A 24,559-nucleotide genomic window follows, 5' to 3' on the forward strand; every position below is an offset into this window, starting at 1 on the left:
ACCAGTCGCTGTTTATTAGAAATATGTAACCTTTGTAGAGGGCTTACTATGGGCCAGGCACCCTGCCACATTATTTATGTGGATTTTGGTATTAAATCCTCACAACTCAAGAGGTACAGTTGTATCGTGCCCATTTTACAGAGGAGGAAGTAAGCTTACGGAGATAAAATAATTTGCTTCACCTTACAAAGCCAGAATGTGGCGGAGCGTGTTGCATTATCTTCTCTTTATCTTGTCCCTTTAAATTATTTCCTCATCCCTGTGCCACTTTTGTTGGTTCACAGGGGTCATCAAGCTTTGTTGTGCGTGTTGGCCAGTTCTGAGGTCTCCCTGAAGGAGCACTGCATTGAGGAAGATCAAAGCAGCAGTCTTTGCCAACTAGGGAATGGACCGTTTGGGTTCCTTTAGCAGTAAGTACCATGAAGACAAGTCCCAGTTGAACATTAGTAGCAAACTGTGGTGGAAGTTGATCAAAGAGGGAAAATAAGCACTTTGAAGTTGAACAAAGCCCTGTGAATCTGATCCTAAAGGAGTAAGAGGATCAAATCAAAGTAAAATCACCCAGTACTACTGATTGCCCACTGAACATGCAATACAAACACATCACCATAGGTCTTATAAGGAAATGAGGCGCACATGGCATAGTAACCTGTAGTTAAGATTTTAAAAAGCAGTTGGATTTCTCTCTAGAATCAGTAACATATTTCAGGTGCCTTGGTAAGAAATAATGTCAGTGGTAGAATAAAGAAAATATTCCCCATGCCCCTTTTTGGTGGAACTTGTATCCTAATAGTAAACTACAGTATAATGATAGTGCAGAGAATTATGTGTGAAGTAAGTCCAGGCAGCCACAAAGATGAAAAAATGCACTACCTTTTCTCTGATTCTGAAGAAAAGAGATTTGGCAGAAACAGAAATCCATTAGATGTTAGATAGTTAGATGTTAGTAGTGTCTCAATGAGAAGAATCAGAAAGGCACTTTTGCGATGTATTCTCTTTAGCAGTTTCTTAAAGGGGCTCTAATTGACTCTCATCACACTCCCTATGTAAATTTAGGACAGAATGGAGTCTTCAAAGACATCTAGTTCAAACCTCTCATTTTATACTCAGAGAAAGAACCTAAATGATTTGTCCCCATGCTGGAATGTAAACTGAAACCACCGTCTCTCCCTTTTTAAAATAATTTTTAAACGTTTTATTTGGAAATAATTTCAAACTTACAGAAAAATTGGAAGCATAAGAAAATACAAAGAATGCCCATACACCTTTTGTAATCCTTTTACTCTATTTGCCTGCGTTCTCATTCTCTATCCATAAATATGTCTACTTACACATACATGTATTTATAAGTAGACACACACATCCCATATTTTTTTTTCAGCATCATTTGAATGTAAGGGACATACGTCATGGCCTTTACCCCTCAGGGCTTTATTTCCTGAGACTACTGAGGATATTCTGTTTTAACTTCAGTGTAGTCTAACCTCAGTAGAGTTACCAACTTTAGTGAGTATAACATCGATAAAGTACTTTTCTATAACCTACCATCTGTATTCCAGTTTCGTCCATTGACTCAATAATGTCCTTTATGAGGTTTTTCTCCTTCCCTTACAGGATAGGGTCAGAGTCAGGTCTTGCATTAAGTTACTATGTCTCTTTAACCTCCTTTAAACTGAAATAGTTCAGGGGGAGGGTGTAGCTTAAGCGGTAGAGCGTACGCTTAGCCTGCATGAGGTCCTGGGTTCAATCCCCAGTACCTCTTCTAAACATAAAATAAGTAAACCTATTTACCTCCCTCCTCCTCCCCAAAAAATAATAAAATAAACTGAAATAGTTCCACAGTGTTTGTCTTTAGTGGCTGACTCTTTTGGAGAATACAGGCCCTTTCCCCCTTTTTAAAAATAGAATGTCTCAATTTGGGTTTTTCTGGTCTTGCTCTATCTCATTGGTGATGCTGACTTTGAAAACCCACTCAAGGTGTCTGTTTGAATTCTTTACCATATAATTTCTATTTTTTCCCTTGCATATAATAAGCAACCCATAAGGAGACACTTTCAGGCCATAAAATACCCTGTTCCTCATCAGAATTTCTCCCTAGTTAGCATCCACTGATGATTTTTGCTTGATCCAATTTTATTATGATGGTTGCAAAATGATTTTTTCCCCCAGATCAAGCACCCTCTCCACATTTACTAGTTAGCAGTTAGCATTTTACTATAATCAAGAGGCCATCTGTTTCACTTACTTACTTGCTTATTTATTTATTACCAGGATGGACACATGAATTCCTATTTTCTTAATGGTTTGTAATTCATTATCATACTTAATTATTTTGGTTCTCAGATTATCCTAATTTGACCACTGTGTGCCCCTTCAAGCTGGCTCTTGCAACCTTGTGGCATGCCCTTCCCCCGTCACTTTTTTGAGCATCTCCTTCCTTTTTGGCATGGCTGCATTTTCCAGGTACGTCTTGTACCTCCCACGCCCCAGCCCTAGAATCAGCCACTTTTCTGAGGAGCCCATGGTGCTTTTAGAGAAGAATGACATTAGAGACCAAAATCTGGCCTAAATACTATAATATTTTTAAAGTTCCTTTTACTGTTTGAAAATGAAATATAGAGATAATGTATCTACACCCATGCTTTCAAAGAAATAAAAATAATGCTCTAACTATGCTATAAAAGATAAATAAAAGAAGTAATTTATAATAAAATAATATGTATCTCAGTTTGTTTAGACATTACAGTAGAAGACGTGACTTAAGTAGTCAGATGCTGGTACCCCTATGTTGAATCACTGTGCATCTTACAACTACAAATGCACAATGATTCATATGTGTTGTGTTGGTGACTCAGAATACCACAGGCTTGAATAACTGTTCGTGAAGTTCTGAACAAAACAAGATAGATTCTCCTCTTGAAGTAATGCAGTTGCCTTCCTAGAAAATTCAGTACCTATTAAAGATATCAAGAACATTTTGTTTTATAAGTAATATGGAATTAGGTTCCAGGTCATGAAATTATAACCAGGTTTTTCACCTCCTTGAACATCTGGTGGGACATGTGAAAGTTGTGCAGGACACAGGCCAATCCTTATGTAGGAATATCGAGCATTGCAGGATATCTAGCATCCCTGGTCCCTGCCTGCCAAATGCCAGCAGTGCTCCCTAGTCACTGTGGCAGCAAAAAAATACCTCAGATTTTCAGAATGCCTTCTTAGGGCACAGTTGAAAACCATTAAGTTAGGTAATTGATATAATGGAATATTATTCATCCGTGAAAAGGAATGAGGAAGAGCAATGTGTACCATCATGAAAGATGTTGACCATATATTGTCAAGTGAAAAAAAAACAGGCTATAAAACTTGAAGTGTAGTATCCCACTTTTGTTAAATATATATATACACATACATAGAGAAAGGGCTGGAAACCAGAATGTTAATAGAGGGTGACATACTTTATACTTCTGTTGTCTAAAACTTTTGAAAACAGAAACTAATTTTTACAAAATAATTCTTGATGTAAGGGTTTAAAAACTTTACTTTGGTCAGTCATTAGCCAAGTTTTTGTTATTACTGTTGAAGAAAGTTTGAGGAAAGTAAAACAAGCTTCTATCATCAAAATAAAAGGATGTGAGGAAGAAGGTAATTTGGCAAAAATTGGCTTTTAATATAAAATAATTTTTGTTCCTCCATGTCAAAATTTTTAATGGGAGAAGTGTAGTAGTTGCTGTTTGATATATTTATTTTGAAGCTGTTGCCAGAAAGATTACCTTTCTTTCTCCTGTCATTTTCCCCAAGTCTTCATATAGAAACAAATGAAAAGAACAATGATCACTACCTTAAGAAGTAAAGCGTGCCTTGAAGACTGTTTCTTGGACTTTAGGAAAGAAAATGCTATTCTAGAATGTGAGAAATCTTGCCCCAGGCTAAACAGATTAAATCTGCTTCAAAGCCTATTCTCTTAGACTCCTTTTGTTCATCACAGAGAGCAGCTCTGCTGAGTTGCCCTGACTCAAGAGTGGCAGAGTTGGGGGCAGCCAGGGACACACGTGCTTGCATTTTTATGACTTTAGAGAGTTTAGATTGTACTCCTTACCTTAATATTTCAGAGATAATACCTGCATTGGAACTGAAGGAAAGTCTATTTTGTTCTCTGCTTATTGTGGGAGAAAGGCAGGGAACTGTCCTGGGCTTAACTCCCACCTCAAATATAAAGTAGTGTGTCCCAAAATATATATTAAAGGGTTTTCCCCCCAAATTTTTATTACAAAAATCTTCAAACTTATAGACAAGCTAAAAGAACAGTGCAGCGATTACTTATTACCCATTGTCTAGATCCAGCAATTATTAACATTTTGTCGGATTGGCTTTGCCTGTAACTACGTATGTGTTGTGTAGGTTTGTGACTTTTTTTATTTGCCCCTGGAAAAATAAATTGTGGGCATTCTGAAACTTCCAGTTAAAACTTGCTTTTGAAACTTCTTTGCAAGGTCCATATCTACTTAAGTGCTGTTTGAAATAGTAGGTATACTGTAGGAGGGAACACAGCTACCCTGAAATATAAAAACATAATTTTGGGGTTTTCTTATTTGGAATGAGCTCATCTTGTCTCCATGAACTTTTCAGCGAAGCCTCAGATTTTTACGTTCTTGCACTGAAGATAATCATAAGGTGTTTTGAAGCTAGTCTATTTTTCTTTCTGTCCTAGATGATCCCTCTGATAAGCCACCTTGCCGAGGTTGCTCCTCCTACCTCATGGAACCTTATATCAAGTGTGCTGAATGTGGGCCACCTCCTTTTTTCCTCTGCTTACAGGTAACTCATTAAAGGGAGGCTTCCCTGGTTTTATGAGTATAGTAAACTCAGAGTTGACCATCACTTGCTCAGAAGGACCATACCTTCTTAAATCTATTTTTTTCCAGTCAATCTTCTGTTACACATTTTACAAGTGAAAAACTGGGGAACAGAACAGGATGGACGAGATAGACTGTTGAATATTCCACTTTCCTGAATCAACTTAATGCTGTTGTTGTTGGTAGATTTGAAGTACTGGGTCTACAGTAAACAATTGGAGGAGTATTCCTTTCGATAGCACCCATGACACTGTTTATTATCTTACTGAAGAGTGATCTTCAGGTGGTAAACAAGGGAGCAAACTGTTTTGTGGATGATGGTGGTAATAGCAATACTAATTACAAGTGCTTACTCTGTGCCAGGCTCTATTTTGAGTACTTTGCATGAACTGACCTTTAAATCATCACTGCAACTCTAGGAAATAAGTATGATTAGAATCCCTATTTTGTAGAGGAAACTGAGGCAAAGAGAGGTTAAGTCATTTGCACAAGGTCACACAGCAAACAATTTTTTCAAATCCAAGATGCTATTGATTAAAAGACGCATCGCAATTTCAGAAGTGTTCAAGTGTAAGAATGGCTGATGGAGGTTATGATATACTTTTTATTATAAAATGAATCCTCATTTCAGTTTTAAAATGTGAAAAAATATATATCTTAGAATTGCTGAAATACTGTAAGTATGAAGCCAGGAGTCAAATTTAGGCAGTCTGCTTCCAGGACTTACGCTTTTATCGAAGGAGGGGTTGTCCTAGGAAAAAGTCTTTTTTTCAGATCGTTGGGTTTTTTTCTTCTCTAAAAAAGCCACTGAAAAACTGTGAATCTCACCTCCCTATTGTGACTGCAGACGCATGAATTCTAAAATCTCATCACAAATGAGTAGAATACCCCTAAGCCATCTTTTATCCTTTGAGAAAACATTTCAAAAAGTAGCTTTTTGGTAACTTTATTTTCCTTTCTTTTGCAGTGTTTCACTCGAGGATTTGAGTACAAGAAACATCAAAGTGATCATACTTATGAAATAATGGTAATGATGAAGTTGCAGGGAATTTCTGTATATTTTCAAGTATTATACTGAGAATTAGTCTTTTTTCCCCTTCATCTCTAGGTATTTCTTTCCTTTTTCTTTCCCCTTCTTCTGAATTAGGTAATCATTACCCCATAAACTTTTAAGGGGTTTATGGCTCTAAAATCATTTTATGTACAGAGATTTTTGTCTCAGATTAGAAGGAATTTAAAGGAAGTGCTTTTTGACGTTTACTGATACAAGGATCAGAGGTGTACTGCTTTTTAGGTTCATTGATAAATGTGTTGTCAGTGTGTTTGGCTAATGATATTTTTATGCGGTTTGTGTGGGCAGTGGTGAAATTTATGTCTAGCACTCCATCCCCAGCCTTGGGGAAATCAGTTACCCTCGGAGGGTTAAGTTGTAAAACGAATGTAGAGTGAATGACATAGTAAGAAATAAAATCACTTTGAAGAGATAAGATTGACTTATAGGCCAGAATAAGACTTGGCTGTCATTTGATTGATCTTGTGCCACCTCTAAAGAAAGAATGAGAGGCAGATGTTGGTGGTGTCCTTCCAGTCTCTAGGCAGAGGACTGGGCCCTTTAATAAGCCAAAGTGAGTATCTGGTATGCTTGGCGGGTATATATACTTGGGAAGATAGTTTTGTCAATTACCAGAGCCTAACTCCTAGTTCACCAAGTGGCTTTCTTACAGGAAAGAATGCTGGCTGAGCATCTTCTTCATTGTGTATTAAGCCACTGATACTTGTATTTGTTTTCTCTTACTGCCATAGCAACTTAGCAAACATGGAGCAGCACAAATTTATCACCTCACAGTTCTGTAGGTCAGAAGACCATTAGGCTGAGTGGTTTGCTCCAGATTCCATAAGGCTGAAATGAAAGTGTTGGCCTTCCTGGCCCTGGGGGAGAATCCACTTCCAGTCCACCTCTATTTTCATTCACGTTGTTGACAGAGGTCACTGCCTGGAGGTTGTGGGACTGATGCTACTGTTTCCTTCTTGGTTGTTGGCCGGGACTTGCTCTCAGCCTGTAGAGGTTCCTGGCCCCCTTTTCCCCGTATTCAGTGTCAGCAATGACAGGGAGTTGGTTATTGATGAAGTGCTTGGAGGCTCTCTGACCTCTCCTGGTTAATCTCCTGTACTGAGTCTCTCTGACTCTTCTGCCTCCCTCGTCTACTTTTAAGGGCCCATTTGATTACATTGGGGTCACCTGAATAATCCCCCTATTTTAAGGTCAGCTGATTAGTACCTTAATCCCACCAGCATAGTCCCTTTACAGTAATACTTTGATTGAATGATCAGAGGACAGGAATCTTGGCAGTGGGGGACATCTTTAGAATTCTGTGTACCGCAGCACTGTAGTGTATCTACTTCAGTTTCTTAAAGGTTTAGAAAGGGTGACTTAGCACATCAAACCCTGGTTATTTGTGAAGTCTTATTTAGGATGAGTTTCTGGAATGCTGAGAGTCAGATCCTGGTCCATAATGAAGTAGTCAGAGAAATGCTCCTTAGTAAGAGAGTTTGGTAGTCAGCTGGCTGGCCTTCCCCTACCTCTCCCTGCATACCTTCAGTCTTCTAAATAGTTTCTTCACTAATCATAAGTTTGGAATACATTTTTTTTTATATTAGACTTTGTTTATTAGAGCAGTTATAGGTTCACAGCCAAACTGATTAGAAAGTACAGTCATTTCCCATATAACCCTTGCCCCCACAAATGTGTAGCCTCCCCCGTTATTAACGCTTCCCTACCAGAATTGTACGTATATTATAATTGGTGAACCTGCACTGACACCTCATTATCACCCAAAGTCCATCACTTACATTAGGGTTCACTCTTGGTGTCATATATTCTGTGGGTTTGTAGAAATATATAGTGTCATCTGTCTACCACTATAGTATCATACAGAGTAGTTTCATGGCCCTAAAAATATTCTGTGTTCTGCCTATTCATCTGTCCCTGCCCCCCAGCCTCTGGCAGCCACTGATCTTTTTTATGATCTACATGGTTTTGTCTTTTCCAAAATGTCATATAGTTGGAATCATACAGTGTGTAGCTGTTTCTTATTGGCTGCTTTCACTCAGTAATATGTATTTAAGTTTCCTCCATGTCTTCTCCTGGCTTGATAGCTCATTTCTTTTTTAGTGCTAAATAATATTCCGTTGTCTGGATATATCACAGTTTATTTATCTATCCATCAACTAAAGGACATCTTGGTTGCTTCCACATTTTGACAATTAAGAATAAAGCAGCTATAAATATGTATGTTTGGGTTTTTATGTAGACATAAGTTTTCAAATCCTTTGGGTAAATACCCAGGAATGTGGTAGCTGGATCCCATGGTAAGAATATGTTTAGTTTTGTAAGAAACTTCCAAACTGCCCAAAGTGGCTGTACCATTTTACATTCCCACCAGCAATCAATCAGAGTTCTGGTTGCTCCCGTCCTAGCCACCATTTGGTGGTGTCAGTGTTCTGGATTTTGGCCATTCTAATAGGTATAGTGCTATCTCATTGTTTTAATTGGCATTTCTCTGACAACATATGATAGAGAACATCTTTTCCTATGGAAAATGTTTTTCCCTTTTGTTAATTGCAAAATGAATGAAGGATTGAGAGAGTGTGGTCAGAGTAGCTGTGGGGTTGAGTTCATTTTGCTAAGGTTATCAGATCTTCAGAAAGCTGGCGTATTCTTCCCAAATTCACACAAGAATGCCTAGAACCAGAATACAGATTTATTCATTTGAATTGTGAAAATAATTCCTAAAAGAATGATTGAGTATAGGTTGGTTAGATTGATGATTACCCACTGCAGGAAAGCTGACCACGAGCCCTCTTTAGCTGTTCTGGGCACTATGCGTTCTGCATGATGCTGAAGGCACTAAGTTTCACTCCAAGGCCACTTAATTCTTCACATTACATCATCCCTTTCTCGCATATTCAACACCCATACAAACACATTTCAGAATTCTGTCCTTTATGTTGCAGAACTTTTGGAGGTTACTAATACTCTTTTTTTTTTTTTTTTTTGCTAGTCTTTATTTCCAGATTAGGGAAAGAGGAATATTTCCTTCCATAGGAATGATGACCAAATTTTGCTTTTCTACACAATAAGCCACTAAAAACTTAATTTTTTTTCCACACAAAGCCTCAGAAAACTTTAAATGGTTTTCAGTACTTTTGCCATCTCACGGTGCTGTATTTTTGGAAGTTACTCATGCTGTGGTGGGTGGTGCATTAATCAAGATTTCTGAGTTCTTTGCCTATTTTTGTCTTATAATTCTTAGAACCTTGAACAAGTCAAGGCACCTCTTTCGGCCACACCTTTTATACCAGTGATTCTTAAGCTTTAGTGCATAAGAATCACCTGGGAGCTTCTTAAAATTATAGAGTCCTAGGACATGATGTTAGAGATCCTGGTTCAGTAGGGCTGAGATTGGGTCCAGAAATTGAATACCATTGATTCAACTTTAAGAAAAACTGCCTTATGCCATTTATTTTTTTGATGTAGAAAGTCTTTCTGGTTTATCTCACAATAAAGTTGGTGAGGGCTAATTAATATTCCAAAATACACTTTTAAAAATAATATAGGCTTTTCAACTATGTCACTATATTTACATGTGTTTATGGTACTTTCCACATTGAACGATTATTGTGAATTTAATATAGACATAGACTCTGAAATTTCTCTTGTGGACCTCATAGTCCTCACATGTGAGGCATAGTCATAGTACGTGCTCAGATAAAGTGTATTGCTTGTTAGTGTGATTTCACAGATAATCACAGAGGGTTTTTTTTTTTTTTTTTTTGGTCATTAACAAGAGATAAAACAGTTTCTAAAAGCCTGTGTATTCTGAAGACTTCTTGTGTCCTTTTTTTGTTTTTTAACTTATAGTAAATTTCAAGCATATGATAAAATAGAGAGGCGTTTCAGTTATCTGTTGCCCCCTAACAGCTTCTTCAAAACCTTGTAGTTTAAAATAACTATCTTATTATCTCCTACAGTTTTGTGGGTCAGGAATTCACATTGGCACCGTGAGAGTAGCCTTGTTCCACATGTTGTGCTAGAAATGGAAGTCAAAGGGGTTTTTTCACTTTTGGCACCTCAGGGTGGCTTGAATTGGTTGGGAGTTAGCTGGAGCATCTTAACTGCCTGGACGCCTTAGGGCCTCTCCCTCTCCATGTGGCCTCTCCACATGGTCTTTCCAGAAAAGAGGCTAGATTTTTTTATGTGGTGGTTCAGAGATCCTGAGGGCAAAAAAGTGGAAGCTATCAGGCTATGGGCTCCACCTGTGACTTTTCTACTACTTTTTAAAAATCATTTTTTTGTTTATTTTTGAGGGGGAGATAATTAGGTTTATTTATTTGTTTGTTTATTTATTTAATGGAGGTACTGGGGGTTGAACCCAGGACCTTGTGCATGCTAAGCACGTGCCCTACCACTGAGCTATACACCTGTCCTTGTCCTTTCCACCCTACTTTCTCCCTTTTTCCCCCCATAGGTAACCTTGGTTTTAATACAGTTTATTCTTCCATTAAAAAATATAAATATACCTATTTGTATTCTCCTCTTTCTTAGCTAAATGGGAATATACTATAATATTTATCTCTACTTTTATGCTAAGTTTAAAAAACATGTATTTCTGCATGAGTTACATGGCACTTGTGGTTGATAATATTGGAGACTCTTGTAGCTAATGGTAGAAATAGAGGTGAGGGTGTGGACAACTAAGAAGAATGTACTTTAGGCACCTCTCAATACCGTGAGAGTGCCAGTCATTTGACTACAGTTAGGATTACATTTGGGATTGCTGGCTTCCATTTCTATATCCGTTCTTAGGCAAGACTTTTTCTGTCTTAGACCTCAGATTTTCCTGTTCTTGACCCCAGCTGGACTGCTCAAGAAGAAATGGCCCTTTTAGAAGCTGTGATGGATTGTGGCTTTGGAAATTGGTAAGAACTTGGGAGTAAGCTTTTGTGGGTTCTGAAAAAAGGTACTGTTGAAGATAAAAGGAGGAGCCTCAGAAAAAGGAGTTTGGGGGCCATGTGTTGCTTTTCTGTTGACACATGACTTAGAGACAAGTCCTCGTCCCTCTGCGCATTATTTTCCAAGACTGAACCTCTTCACAGGGATACAGGACGTTTAGTGGGCTGGGACCAGGCAGCTCTAGAAGGCCACTTTGGACACATTAGCACAGGGGAGGTTGGCCTTTCTGAATAGTGGGGAAGTTAGACTTAACTAGCTATTGTTCCTTTCTGATTTTATGAATTTTTCTTGGCTGTGGATGCCCTCATCACTTACATGAGCCGGACTTTAGATAGACGGCTGTAGTTACCTGAGAGTCAGGTGTGACAGACTACTGATTCCTATCCCTTGTCTGTAGCTTGTAGCTACCTGCCTTTGTCTGAGCTTGGCAGAATTGAGTAGCACTCATTGCCGTTGCCCTGTGAGGCGACGCTGCTCAATAATACCACCACTTTCATTTTTACCTTTTGGGAGTACTTTCACACTGTTGATTTCATTTTGTAAACTGGATAGCAGAGGCATTATTCAGTGTATTTTGTTCATGAAGAATCTGAAGCTTAGGAAGTGAAAAATGACCTTCCATGATCACATAGTTTATTAGTGAAAGACCCTTCCCTGTCCTGACTCCCTAGTATATGTAATCTGTCCTGATACTAGCAGAATACACTGTGCTACCTCCCTTATGTTCAGGGCTTTGAAGAAAGAGACTTAAGTTCAGTCCATATTTTGCTTGTATTCACTCAGCATTTATTAAGCATCATAAAACATTGTTTACTATAGGAATACCAAAGACGATGGAAAAAGTAATCACTCACGAGGAGCTTGCTGGTCATCTTTGGCCTAGTTTTTTTGCTTAAAATTCTAGCTCTCTAACATGGGCTAGTCCTCTTTGTCCCCCTTCCCTCTTAGCAGAGACCACAAAAAAGACTATTGTTTCTCTGTCTGCGGTGGGTAAGGCACTAAGCTTGGTGGGGAGGGTGCTAGAGCTGAGAATTCTGATGTGTATCCTGCATTCCAGAAGCTTGTCGTCCAGTAGGGGAACCAAATATATACACATATGATTGTACACCAGGCAGAGGTTAGTAATGCCTTAGGAGAAGGACAGGTGAAGTGCTGTGGAAGAGAGAAGTTGAGAGGGGACTTGGAGAGATTACACCTCCACCTCTCTATCATCTGGGCCAGGAGCCAGGGGTCTTAAGTACACATTCTGGCTTTGTCACTTATGTGCTTTGTGTTCTAAGCAAGTTTCTTAATCTCTTTGGGCCTCTTTTTTTCATCTATGAACTTGAGATAGTAAATACACCACACAGCTAATACTAGGATTAATTAAAATTACATTGTGAATGTTTCTAGTTTAGAGCTTGGCATATCATGGGAGCTCTAGTAAAGAAACACTTGTTCACGTGAAGTGTTTTGTTAACCAAAAAAACATACAAATATAAAACTGTCCTTATGTAAATTTTGAATGTTCTGAAGTAGCTTACTATTTATAGCAAAGCTCTAGAGAAATTTACAGATTTTCTGGTGATTGTCCTTTCTTTTGATTGACTGGAGAGGGCTATTTAGGTGCTTTTACTGTATCTTGGAATAGCAGGGTTTGGAACATCAGAATACACCAGTACTGTGTTTATACTTGTCTTACTGTTCTGCTGATAGCTCTGCGGTATCAGTTTGGAGGTAAACAATTCCAGACAGTATATAGACAGGACTTACAATATGGAAAGAACAAACCATGCTCTCACCATTATATATAAATGAAATTACTACTTTCTTTTCTCTTTTTCCGCACTCCCCCAGGCAGGATGTAGCCAATCAGATGTGCACTAAGACCAAGGAGGAGTGTGAGAAGCACTATATGAAGCATTTCATCAATAACCCTCTGTTTGCATCTACCCTGCTGAACCTGAAGCAAGCAGAGGAAGCGAAAACTGCTGACACAGCCATTCCATTTCACTGTGAGTGCCTCCCTGTAGCAATAAGAGATACTTACTTAGCTCATCCTTGGGCCCTGTTACAGTAGCAGATAACGAGTGGTTTGATGACTAGGACAGCTAACAAGTTTATGGAAGGCCGGAGGAATTGGCATGCCGGTTATCAAGAGCCAGGGCCATCAGTGGGCAAGGAGGGTCAGAGTTCTGTACTGGATATCTGGGTGCCTGGATCCAATGTGTTGTTCCACCTACTCTGAGGCTCTTGAACATACCAGTTAACTTTAATGCTTGCTTCTGTGAAATGAGAGGTCGAAAATGAACCAACCTTTCCATGCTATTGTAAGCACAGCCTTTGTAATGGACAATTTGTGATGGTAGACAGTAGTTTTTGTTTTCGTTTTTGTTTTTTGTAGAGAGTAGTTATGTAAGAGAGTCCAGTATTTAACTCACTGTAATTAATCATCCCAGTGTTAAGTCAAAGAAGCAATTTGTTATTTTTGATCACTTTGCTGTGGCAGTAATGGAAAACTTTTTTTCTTTTTTAATCTTATGTGGCTTAGAGACTCATGGCATAATCAGAACTGTGATGAATTATAAATGGACGTGTTTCCTGAATGACTCCCAAAGCACGAGTAATGAGATATGAATGTTTTTCTACCCCACCCCCTGCTTTCGTCATACTCTCTAGAAACAGTTTCACAGCTGACTAACTCAAAGCCTGCTGATGCCTCCTGTTTGGATAGCACTTTGGATGTTAGCGCTTTGTTCTTAAATTCTTAGACCGTTTCCTCCTCACGGCACCCCAGTGAGGCAGGCTGAGCAAGTGATTTTATTTTGCACACAAGGAAACTGAGATTCAGAAATGTTAAATAATTTGTGTGAGGTCATGGGGCTAGTGGATGTTATGTTAGAGCCTGGACTCAATTCCAGTCAATTACAAACTCAGTGGGTTTTTTTTTTTGCCTCTCAGTTGGGTGGAATTTGTAAATTGAGCTTGGTCCCAAGAGGTAAGGGACCTAAAGCAGACAGGGTAAATGCTTCATTTCTGTAATATTAAAGAAAAGATCCTCGGTTTTCTTTCATGTTAGGAAAGCAAAAATCAGAGGGAATTTCCCATATTTACTTAGAGGATTCCCTAAGTCTTAATTTCCTTTTTAAGAAATCAATCTGTTTCCACTATACTTTTTTTACTTTTTCTTTATAAAAATCTTGAATTTTATTTTTTCTCTCAGACACTGTCCTCCATACAAAAACATTTCAGAGTCTAAACAAGGACTTTTCCTCTGTCACCTTTTTATGCCAATTTTTATTAAGTAACTAAGAAAAACTCTAAATTCTTCCAGCTGCCGATGACCCTCCCCGACCTACCTTTGACTCCTTGCTTTCTCGGGACATGGCAGGATACATGCCAGCTCGAGCAGATTTCATTGAGGTAGGAGAAATTTGTTTTTGTTTTGGATGAGGTTGTATCTCTTACCCATAGGTTTCATATCACTAAAAAAGATTTTCAAGGTACTGTAATTTGTAGGGCCTTATTAGGTAGCCGCATTTTCTCCCCTTGAGTGCCTTTTCTCATTTGTAAACATTTTCACGTGTTTCAGAAAGGGAAAAGTTCTTCCGACAAAGAACCTGTTTCTTAAGTTGCATTGGTGTTGACTCCCACTTCCTTAGTAGGTATGCGGCTTCTGTAGTCTAGTTCTCATTCCACACCTAAGGAGGTTTCAAGATTGTACTGGATCAAGGGGGAAGGGTTTAGCTCAGTGGCACAGTGCATGCTTAGCATGCATGGGGTCCTGGGTTCAATCCCTAGTACCTCCATTAAAAATAAATAAATAAACCTAATTACCTCCCCCCACAACAACAAAAAAATAAAATTTAAAAAAAAATTAAAAAAAAAAGAAATTATACTGTATCAGAGGGTTGGCAGACTTTTCCTATTAAGGTCCGTATAGTAAATATTTTAGGTTTTATAGACTAAAGTCTCTGTTGCAACTAAACTCCACCATTATTATACAAAAGCAGCATAGATACCAGTAAACCAATAAGCATGCCTACGTCCCAGCAGAGCTGTATCGACAAACACAGGCATGGGCCTGGATTTGGTCCATGGGCTATGGTTTGCTGATCCCTGTACTGTATTCACAAGTATATACAGAAGGAAGGAATATATATATATATATATATATATACTATGTGTTCTTTATTTAGCCATGGAGTTAAAAGCCATGTGAATGTAGTCACAAGTCTCTTGATTTATCACTTAGTTCATAATTATAATCCTCCTGGAGGTAATTTGAAAATTTAGCAAACTACAGTTTTGCCAGCAACACCCAGGTCAGCATTTTTGTTCATAGCAGCAGATATTGTAGAGCTGCCCCCAAAGACACCACCCCTACAGAAGGTACTCATTGAGTAGAATGTGAACAAATCTACCCACAGAGCTGTATAAGCAATGTTATGGAATAAATAGAGCCCTCAGAAGGTAGTAAAAAGGTGGATGAATTACTGCAGTTTTCTTACCTAAATACTTGAAGGATGGTTGGAGTTAGATTTTTATGAACAGACTGCTTTTAAGTTTTAGAACAATAGGTTTGACTTTACTCCCGGACTCATAACTTTCTCGTTTTTGTTGTCACTACTGCCTGAAAGCCCCTCAGGTTTTCCCCATGACTTAACTAGGTGTGGCAGTTATCCTGGCCTTACATGCCATTCGGTGCTTTTTAACAAGCAGTTGTGTATTAGCTGTTTTCTTCCAAAGCATGGCTCCCATAGAAGCATTATGAAGCTGATGGATTTGGGGTGGGAATTTTTTTTTTCTCCAAACAGGAGTTTGACAATTACGCAGAATGGGACTTGAGGGACATTGACTTTGTTGAAGATGACTCGGACATTTTACACGGTAACATTTTATTTCAGCAAATGTTTTTATTGTTTGCATACTATGTAAATGACAGTACCAGTGATGGTAACAGACAGCAGTGATGCTGTGCTTGGTGCTAGGAGTATAAGGATGAATAAAACAAGTCCCATGTCCTTATGGGACTCAAAATTTGGTGGTTAAGTTGCTGAACTTACCCTGTTGTTGGGATTTGACCACAGTGAGAAAGATCATTTATCGTGATGATAGTGGGAATGTTGATCATATAGTGGTAGCTGGGAGTATCCCATCCCTTGGACTGTGTGAGCTTTCTTTTGGCTGAGATAAGCCCACACTGCCGCCTTGGAAGGAAGGGAATCAGTGTCAAGACCTTGGGTCTTAAGCAGCAACTGCTGATACTGGATGTTCACTGTAATTTGTTACCCCAAATTTCTCATAGCAGGGGAAAGAATGGAAGTTCTTCTAGAGTTTTAAGACCAAGATTGGGAATTTCCTGTTTCTCAGAAGTGCTGCATTTTTACCACTTCTGAAGTCTCATCTAAGATAGCCCTCTAAGGATTTATGTCAGCTCTTTTGTTAAAACATAAATGGTTTGTGCCAACAGGGCTCTTAAAAGTGGATGGCTGGACTTTCATTGAGTATCTTTTTTTCCCCCTCTCTTACTTTCAGTGAACTACGTTTTTAAAATAATTGCCAATCTTCTATTTCATTTCAGTCCAGAATTGAGGGTGATGCAATAGATGAATAATGCTCCCTTGAATTCTGTATTCCCTACACAACATCTGCATTGTTTCTCTTAAATCTATATCCCAAGCGGGAAAGGCAAATTAGAATCCTTGTTGAATTATAAATCAAGTTTTCATGTTGCATTAACTGGTCCTCTGTCAATTGAAGGGGAATTTGATTCTTCTCGCCAAAGAAGAGCTGTCTAGGTATCTGTTACACCAGATGTGGGACCAAGAAAGAGTCCTCATAAAAATCTTGCCTTCAGAACTTTTTCTCTAGATATTTCTTGAGCAGTTTTATTTGCAAAATTTCATTTCTCTTCTTTTCTCCCACACAACTTTAAGGAAAGTCAGAGTGACGCAGACTGAACTAAAAGAGGAAAGCTTGAAAGCAAACTACTTCAGCATTCACTAGAGCCATTGTATTTGTTCATTCTTCCATGTCAATCTCTGCTTTTCAACCCTGGTAACTCACGTTATTGTCTTTTCTCACGTGTGTTTCTCCCTTGAAGGGAGTGTGCAGGTTGCCATTCAGTATTTCTCATCATACACACCAGCTTTAATTAAAATGGTATTGTTTCCTGGCTTGAATCTTTCTTATCCAGAATGCAAAAAAGCTATTCATAAGTATCACCCTCTTAGGTACTGTTCAAAAGTACTGAACTTTTTATAGCGCAGGGGACTATATTCAATATCCTGTAGTAACTTACGGTGAAAAAGTATATGAAAACGAATATATGTATGTTCCTGTCTGACTGAAGCATTGTGCTGTACACCAGAAATTGACACAACATAGTAAACTGACTATACTTCAATAAAAATATATATAAAAAATTTTTTTTAAAGTACCGAACTTTTGAAAGTCAAAAATCTCTAATGTCAATAATGGCTCAACTATATAAAGGACTTGCTGAATCACTTCTCTAGGCCCTAATCCAAGGTCTTCATTCTTAAGCTTCAACATTTTTTAAAAAAACTGTAGTGATGGTCACTATTTAATTTCACTCTTCATTCTTTGTAGAAGCAGGATTTGTAATTTATTCTCATGCAACTGATCCTTTCTGTAGTTAAGTGAGGGCAATAGGAAAAAAAATCAGAAAGAAGCAATTGATTAGCAAGTTTTATTTCAGTTAGCATTTCAAACTTGTAACATAACTTTAGTTATTTGTGTTCTTCATACAATTTCTACAACCTTTTAAGTCACTTGATTCTAGTCCATTTGAGCTACAAGTGCAGCATCAATTACTGATTGTTATACATAAGTAGTTTTAACAGAAGTTAAATAATAATTCCTGCTTCTTTCCCTCCCTGTCTAGTAGCAAAATCTAAGATGTTTCGATGGGTGGTTTTTAAAAGGTGGTAACATTATAAAGAGACTTGGCAGGACTGGAGATGAAAGAGATGACTTGCTGGTGCCACAAAGGGATGCTTTGTTTATGGCTTTGAGTTCTCACATTAGCTCCTCCGGCAGCATGACCCACTGTCCAGCGGGGCACGTTGCCCCTGAGCTGAGCAGTTTCTCCCAGAACACTCAGTCAAGGGGACTAGGAGCCCGAGAAGACTAGGAAGGAATGAGGAGCTTTTTATGAACACCTGAAGCAGAGAGGGGGGCACATATTTTGTGCAGATCAGGGCAGTGATTTAACCTCAGGCTTGCTTCTGAGTCACTGTGATCTTGGGCGAGTCCTTGGAATCTTGCGTGCTGTTTCTTTGTGTCCCTGGTCAATAAAGAAGGGATGACACTGATTAGTCAGAGTGTGAATGTCCCTAATGAAAGATGGTACATAATTCAGGTTGGTGTTATTACCATTCCATTATACCATTATATTAATATTGCTGAGCATTTATAACATTCCTTTTATATTCCCTCACTTATAAACTACTGGAAGGAAGTAAACTGTTTGGCTGGGTTTTGTTTCCCATCCCTGAGCATCTAGAAGATTGGATGAGGCCACCAAGCTCTTTTCCTCACCCAAAGACTTCTACTGTGATTCATGGAATTTGTCTAATAAAAGGAGTGTAAATGCTCCATTGTAGAGGCCTGTGACACAGTGGAGGGATATTTAGTTACGTGCCAGCCATACCAGAAGTCATCCAGAATGGGCCCCAAAAAGATACTGCAAGTGAAATAGTATCTGAGGAAGAAAATAAGGAAGTCCTGGGATCCCTAAATGACACCTCCTCCTATTTTATTGGTCCGGAAAGAGAGATGCAGAAGACTCATAGCGTGGCTCTCTTGGTGTCCTGGTGTGATGCAGGATCTCCGTGCAGACACAGCGTAGCTCGCTTTTCCTCAGGGGACAGCAGTCTCCATCTGCTTTCATTTGGGAAAATATCTCCTAAATTTCTGGACTCTTCTTTCTCAGAGTTTCATGCGTTCTAAACCCTGGGCACAGTATCTTCTAATCATTGCTGTCCCATAACCCAGGCAAGCAAGAGACATTGTGAGCACCTTCTATGTGTTAGCTCAGTGTTTTCAACACTTCTCAGAGTTGCACATTAGAGCAGTTTACTCTTCCTCTACTTGGAAAGCCAGTTTCTGCAAAATTTTTTGGCCAGAGATGGATGCTCCCTCACTTTTATTTTTCCCCCAGATTTTCTTTTTCGGTCTGTACCATCAGCATGCAGATCTTTAACAGTTAGTAAGTCAGAGGTCCAGCCTGGTCCCTGTGCATACTCCTCTGCCTATTGGCAGTGCTCTTCCCTTTATGGGGATTTGGCTGCTTTATGCTTAAGACTTCTTAGACATACATGCTATTGACAGTAATAGCTAACACATAACAGCACTTACTGCTATATGTATGTGTATGTATATGCTATACAGTGTATGCTGTTTGCCAGGTACCATTTAATTCCTTGGCACATGTGAACTCATCTAATCCTCACAAAACTCTTTGAGTTGAGCATTATTATTATTGTCCACCTTTTATAGATGAGGAAATTAAGGAGTGGAAATGTCAGGTAACTTGCCTGAGGTCATGATGTAACTAACCTTCAAGTGACAGCCATCTCTGGAGTCTGTGCTCTGTGTACTGTACCATACTTACTGTCTTCATAACCTTGAACTTTTTTTTTTTTTTAAAGATTTCACAATTTTTGTCTTCTATAGCCTAACCACATTCCTGAGAAGTAGAAATAGATATTTTCCCATCCTATCTTCAGGGAAATGTACAACAGAGCTAAGTAACTTGCCTAAGGCTTCTGAGTGGCAGACTTTCACCATTAGGTCACATAGTCTTCTTTCCTTCGTAGAACTAATTGTGTACATCTTGGACAAAAGCTTCGGGGGGTGGGGGGAATAATCTTAAAAAGCTTTGCTTCTGGGGAATACCTGAGTCCCAGGCTTGTGCTTGTATGCTTGCGATAGGGATTTTGATTGGCTTCCGTGCAGTTAAGGCCTCTGAGTTGGTTTTCTTGCCAAGCAAGCAGTAAGTGCCTTCTGTCAGGAAAACAGAAACATGTTGCCAGCTATTTTGAACAATGTTAGAAATACACTGCAGTGGGAAGGAGCTGCCTCTGACTTCTGCCCACTTCTTGAAATATTTTAAGGCCAGCCGTTTGGAAACTTTGTTATCAGTCCCCAGTGTAATCACAGGGAGACCGTTAGTCCCCCAAAGCTGAGATTTCAGAGGTCGTGCATCAGTGGATAGGTTATGAGTGGTTTGGCTTTGTTTGTTTTTAATGATTTCTGGTTCTTTGTTTGCCCACTTTATTGGAACCTCCAGTCACTTTAAGTAGAATGTGAACTTATGAGTCTCATTCTTTAAGTGTCTGCCTCTTGTTTATTTCTATTCTGCCTGCTGTGCTGTGGTTCTCCCTGGGTTATTTGTGCAGTTCAGATCTTATAATCAGTTGCTGCTATCTGAGTGTGCATCGTGAAGAAAAGAGATAGCTTCAAATATAAATTTTTCTCTGGAAGGATTCCAGTTCTCCTCCCATTTGTTTCTCTGTGTTCCCTTCCTTCCCTTTATTCTCCAGAGCCAGTTGCACAAGTTTAAACTACTTAAATGATCAAGCATTAGAACCATTTATCAGCAGGATTTATTTATAGATTTTTTTTTCGTAACGCAGTCTCTTCAGTTTTTTGTTTTGCTTTCTTTTAATTAAGTCATTCCCACGCAAATCTCAAGAAACAACACGTTAAGTTAGTATCTTAGAAAAATTACAGAAATACTTTGTCAAAATTAGCGCTAATTTCCACTGGATCCTCAGGTAGTTTCTTTTCTATTGAACTCATCTTACCGTTGGGTGGATAATCAAGATGAGGCACTTAAAGAACCTGGAACATGATAAATACTCAGTGTGTGTTAGCTGTTGGCTTAGCTATTTTGTTTGCTTCTCTTTCTGGCTTGAACTCTTGATTTCCTAATCCTATTTCTCATAAGAAACAGAGTCACTCTAAAACTCGTGCTTAGATATACTGCACGTCAGAGGCATCTCCTGTCCTGCCTATTCCACCACACACTCATGTAAAGCGCATCTCCCCTAGCACAGCATTCCAGAGCCGGCCATTGCACCGCAGTTGTGTTAGGGAACACTGGCAGAGTCTGGGGCATTCTGTGGTGCCTGGGCTTCTGTGTGTATCACCGTATCAATCGTTTATAGAAAGAGTTCTGCTACCTGAAAAAAGTTTGAAAACCATTACCTTCAATCTTGGACCTGATATTATTGAATTATTTTTAGTTTGTGGGCAGTTATAAGGGAAAATGAAGCAATGTTGTTTAAATTTTTGAACTTGTTAGCAACAAACAAAAAAAAATCATGGTAGTTAATACTTTAATTTTTTTTAATACTTAAGGTTTTTTTAAAAAATTGCATTTATTTCACCTCTTCAGATCATCCAGCTAGAATTTGTTATTTTTTATCTCAGACCCAAGGGAGAATGACCTGGATAAAGTGTCCCTGGTCTTTTCCCAGTGATTGAAGTTACATACAGATACAGTGCATCTGCCCACAGCCCAGCATGTGAGATTCTGCCGTTTCTTTCTTCTAATCTGAAGCTAACAGATGTCATTTCTAGCCCATGTATTACCAAAGTGTAGGCTTCTCGCTAAACTGTTACATGAAAGTGAATAATATACATAGCAAGGCATGGCCAAAAGAGGTGTTCAGTAGAAGGCAGAAACTGTTATCGATAGCGTAATCCCGTATAAATATATATATGGGAAAAAGGGACTTCACTGTAACTTACTGATAAAGAAATTCAGTATCCTAAGATATTTTTGTTTCCAAGAGACAAAGTTCCTGACAGTGAGTGTGGAATAGTTAGCAGTATGAAGTTCAAAGTTTAAGACAGTTTGGGTAAAAGATTTATTTTTGTCTTGGCTTTATTCATATGCGTTTGTTTGTTTGTTTATAGCTCTGAAGATGGCCGTAGTAGATATCTATCATTCCAGGTTAAAGGAGAGACAAAGGCGAAAAAAGTAAGTGTAGGAAACCATCCTGCCTTCTTTTGACTTTGGACTATTGACTACCTATAGCCCATAAGATCAGGTTCCACTTGTAGCTCATCTTGTGACCTTGAGGGTTACACTTACTCTCCTTGGGTCTCAATTTTTCCATCTGTCAAATGGAGATAATAATACTGCTCCCGTTGTTTTTGCTTTTTTACCTCCTCCTTCCTTACCCTTTCTTGATGTTATGATGACCAGTGAATAATATGGGTACACTGTTTTAAGGAAAAAAGGAACACAGTAAATTCAAGGTGTTGTTATGCTCTTTCTAATGCTCTTATTCTAACTGCTCAGTTTTTATGAGAAACCTTTTATCTAAAAGGATTTCAAAGAAATTATGGACACATTTCAGGCACTCTTGGTTATTCCTTCTCTTTGCAACAGAACAAAAAACATACTTTCAGACTGAGAAATTGTGGATCCCAGACCCCTGTTGGATTACAGAAACTTTTAACAGTTCAGAGAAGAGTAGGCAGAGGGTGTGTGTGTATGTATGTTGTAGGCATGTTACCATGGTGTTACTAACTGGAGACACAGTGCCATCGCAACAATGAAAGAGGAATGGGACTTGGGAGGCACTCTTGAGGGACCAAGACATGATCTCAAGTAAAGCTTACTCTTCGCGTGCCTAGAGTTGGCTCCTGCGGAGTGCTGGAGAAGATTACCCAGCTGTTCTTTTGAGAAGCTTCATTGCTAGTCATGAATACCTCTGGTATAAATCAGAGTTTCCAGACACTAACTCTGCATGGTTTATTTAAATTGTTTCGTTTAAAACATGCAATTAGAGCTAGACAGTATTGGTAGACCTCCGTTGTTAAGGTTGCTGTTAGATCTTTTATTTTATGATGCCCTTCCATTAATCATGCACAAGATTTATTTCAAACAGCTTCACAGCATTATGTGAATGTACATTGTGAATGTTGAATGTGTGATCGTGGTGCCCTTCAGTGGTTAACAGATTTCCCTTACGTGGCTATTTTCAATTATCATTTCCCTAAGCTGAATAGATAATTTTAACATGTGGACACAGATTCCCCTTCTGTTTCGTCTTAAATTACAGACTTGAGTTTTTCAGTATTTGTGAATGCTCATTGATAGATTCATTCATCCAGCAGATAGTTATTGAGAGCTTACTATGCCTAAGGAGAGGGAAAAAATTATATGTCTGAGAGGCTGCTGTTGTGTTAGTTGACTCATTGACCTGCAGAACTCGTGGGGAGTGACATCTTTGGACCTCGGCATTCCACCTCCTAGTGTTTAAGATGTCTAATAAAAGCTGCATGTGGAAGACGTTATTAAATGTGGAACTAATTATAATATGTATAATTATGTTTTTCATTCTAGAATTATAAGGGACCATGGATTAATTAACCTTAGAAAGTTTCAGTGTAAGTATTAGCTGTTTTCTTTATTTTAAAATTTCTCCCAGTATTATTAAATAGTTTAAAAAAATCATTGGTGGCAGTAGTTTTGTTTGTTTGTTTGTTTGTTTTGTTTTTTATTTTGGTGGCAGTAGTTTTTAATCCAAGTTGCATATAGCATCATCTAGGAAGCTTTAAAAAAAAAAATCTGATGCCTGAGAATCACCTCAAGCTAATTAAGTCAGAGTTTCTGGAGGTAGAGCTGGAGCATCTGTATTTTTTAAGTCTTCAGGGCGGTTCTGTGGCATAGTGCGAGTTAAGAACCGTTAATATCTACTCAGCAACACTAGCATGAGAATTCTTTTTTCCTAAGTATAGTAATTAAAGCATGAATATAGTGAAGCATGAATATAGTGGATCATTTTCTAGAACTGGATAGGGTCATGTTTTGGAATTATATGTTAAATGTAGCATAACCTTGATCTTCAGGTTGTGAAAATATTTTTATGGAAAAAAATCAACAAAAGGTGATACATTTATTTTGCATGGTAGTGGACAAACAGGAGGAGACATTAGCATTGTGCAGTGGTGAAAATAATCCTATCATGATTTTTAAGTGAATGCTAACTTAGACCTTGTTCTTTTAAATATTGGCGCTACCTCCCCTGGGCAGAAAGAACCTCTGTACTCTTTCTCCTTCTACAGTGTAGAATTTGTTCAGCAAATAAGAGTGATGATATCATAATAACTGCAGTATTGATGTATGTTTATAATAGCTGTATGTCACCATACTCTTTTTTTGTAAAATTACCCAGTGATGATTGTGCTTCATGTGCTAGTTGGTAGAATCTTAATGGGTTTGACACCCTGCGTCCCTGGAGGGCTCAGGTTGGCCAATCTTGTCTTAAGTATCTTTTAGTGTAATCATGATCTTAAGTATTTTATACTTTATGTTCTTTATGTTTCACTTTCCATTACACGTTTCTCAGTCACGTGATTGTAATTGTAGTATTTCAGTGATGTCATTTTTTTTAACAAAATATGTCCTATATATACATAAAATAAATAATGATGTGCTTAACCTGTCTTTTATTATTAGATATTTAGCTTATTTTCAGTTTTTTTTAAATCATTATAAATAACCCTAAGGTAAAGTTGTTTGTGAATAAAGCTTTGTATTTGTAAATTTTTTTTTTTTAGATAGATTCCCAGAAATGAAACTAATAGGTCAAAGAATGTGATTACTAAGAGCGCTTGGCCCACGCTGCCAGGTTGCTTTCCGAAAGATGGTTGTATAGGTGTACAT

General features: G+C 38.4%; 1 protein-coding gene across 4 annotated transcripts in view; it reads left to right on the top strand.

Annotated features, from left to right (window-relative positions):
• Window positions 1-24,559, top strand: part of TADA2A (transcriptional adaptor 2A) — a 38,410-nt gene that overhangs the window by 3,701 nt on the left and 10,150 nt on the right. For 2 of the 4 annotated variants that reach the window (XM_031467955.2, XM_031467956.2), the window contains exons 2-10: window positions 285-410; window positions 4,709-4,815; window positions 5,821-5,880; window positions 10,741-10,832; window positions 12,703-12,860; window positions 14,180-14,268; window positions 15,663-15,735; window positions 21,799-21,862; window positions 23,237-23,280. In XM_031467955.2, coding sequence (XP_031323815.1) covers window positions 386-410; window positions 4,709-4,815; window positions 5,821-5,880; window positions 10,741-10,832; window positions 12,703-12,860; window positions 14,180-14,268; window positions 15,663-15,735; window positions 21,799-21,862; window positions 23,237-23,280 — 712 coding nt within the window. In that variant the 5' untranslated portion in view covers window positions 285-385. The remainder of the gene's footprint in view (window positions 1-284; window positions 411-4,708; window positions 4,816-5,820; window positions 5,881-10,740; window positions 10,833-12,702; window positions 12,861-14,179; window positions 14,269-15,662; window positions 15,736-21,798; window positions 21,863-23,236; window positions 23,281-24,559) is intronic. The other 2 variants (XM_031467957.2, XM_031467959.2) reach the window with 2 other exon arrangements.

The sequence above is a fragment of the Camelus dromedarius genome, chromosome 16 (genome assembly GCF_036321535.1).
Source record: "Camelus dromedarius isolate mCamDro1 chromosome 16, mCamDro1.pat, whole genome shotgun sequence".
NCBI lineage: Eukaryota > Metazoa > Chordata > Mammalia > Artiodactyla > Camelidae > Camelus > Camelus dromedarius.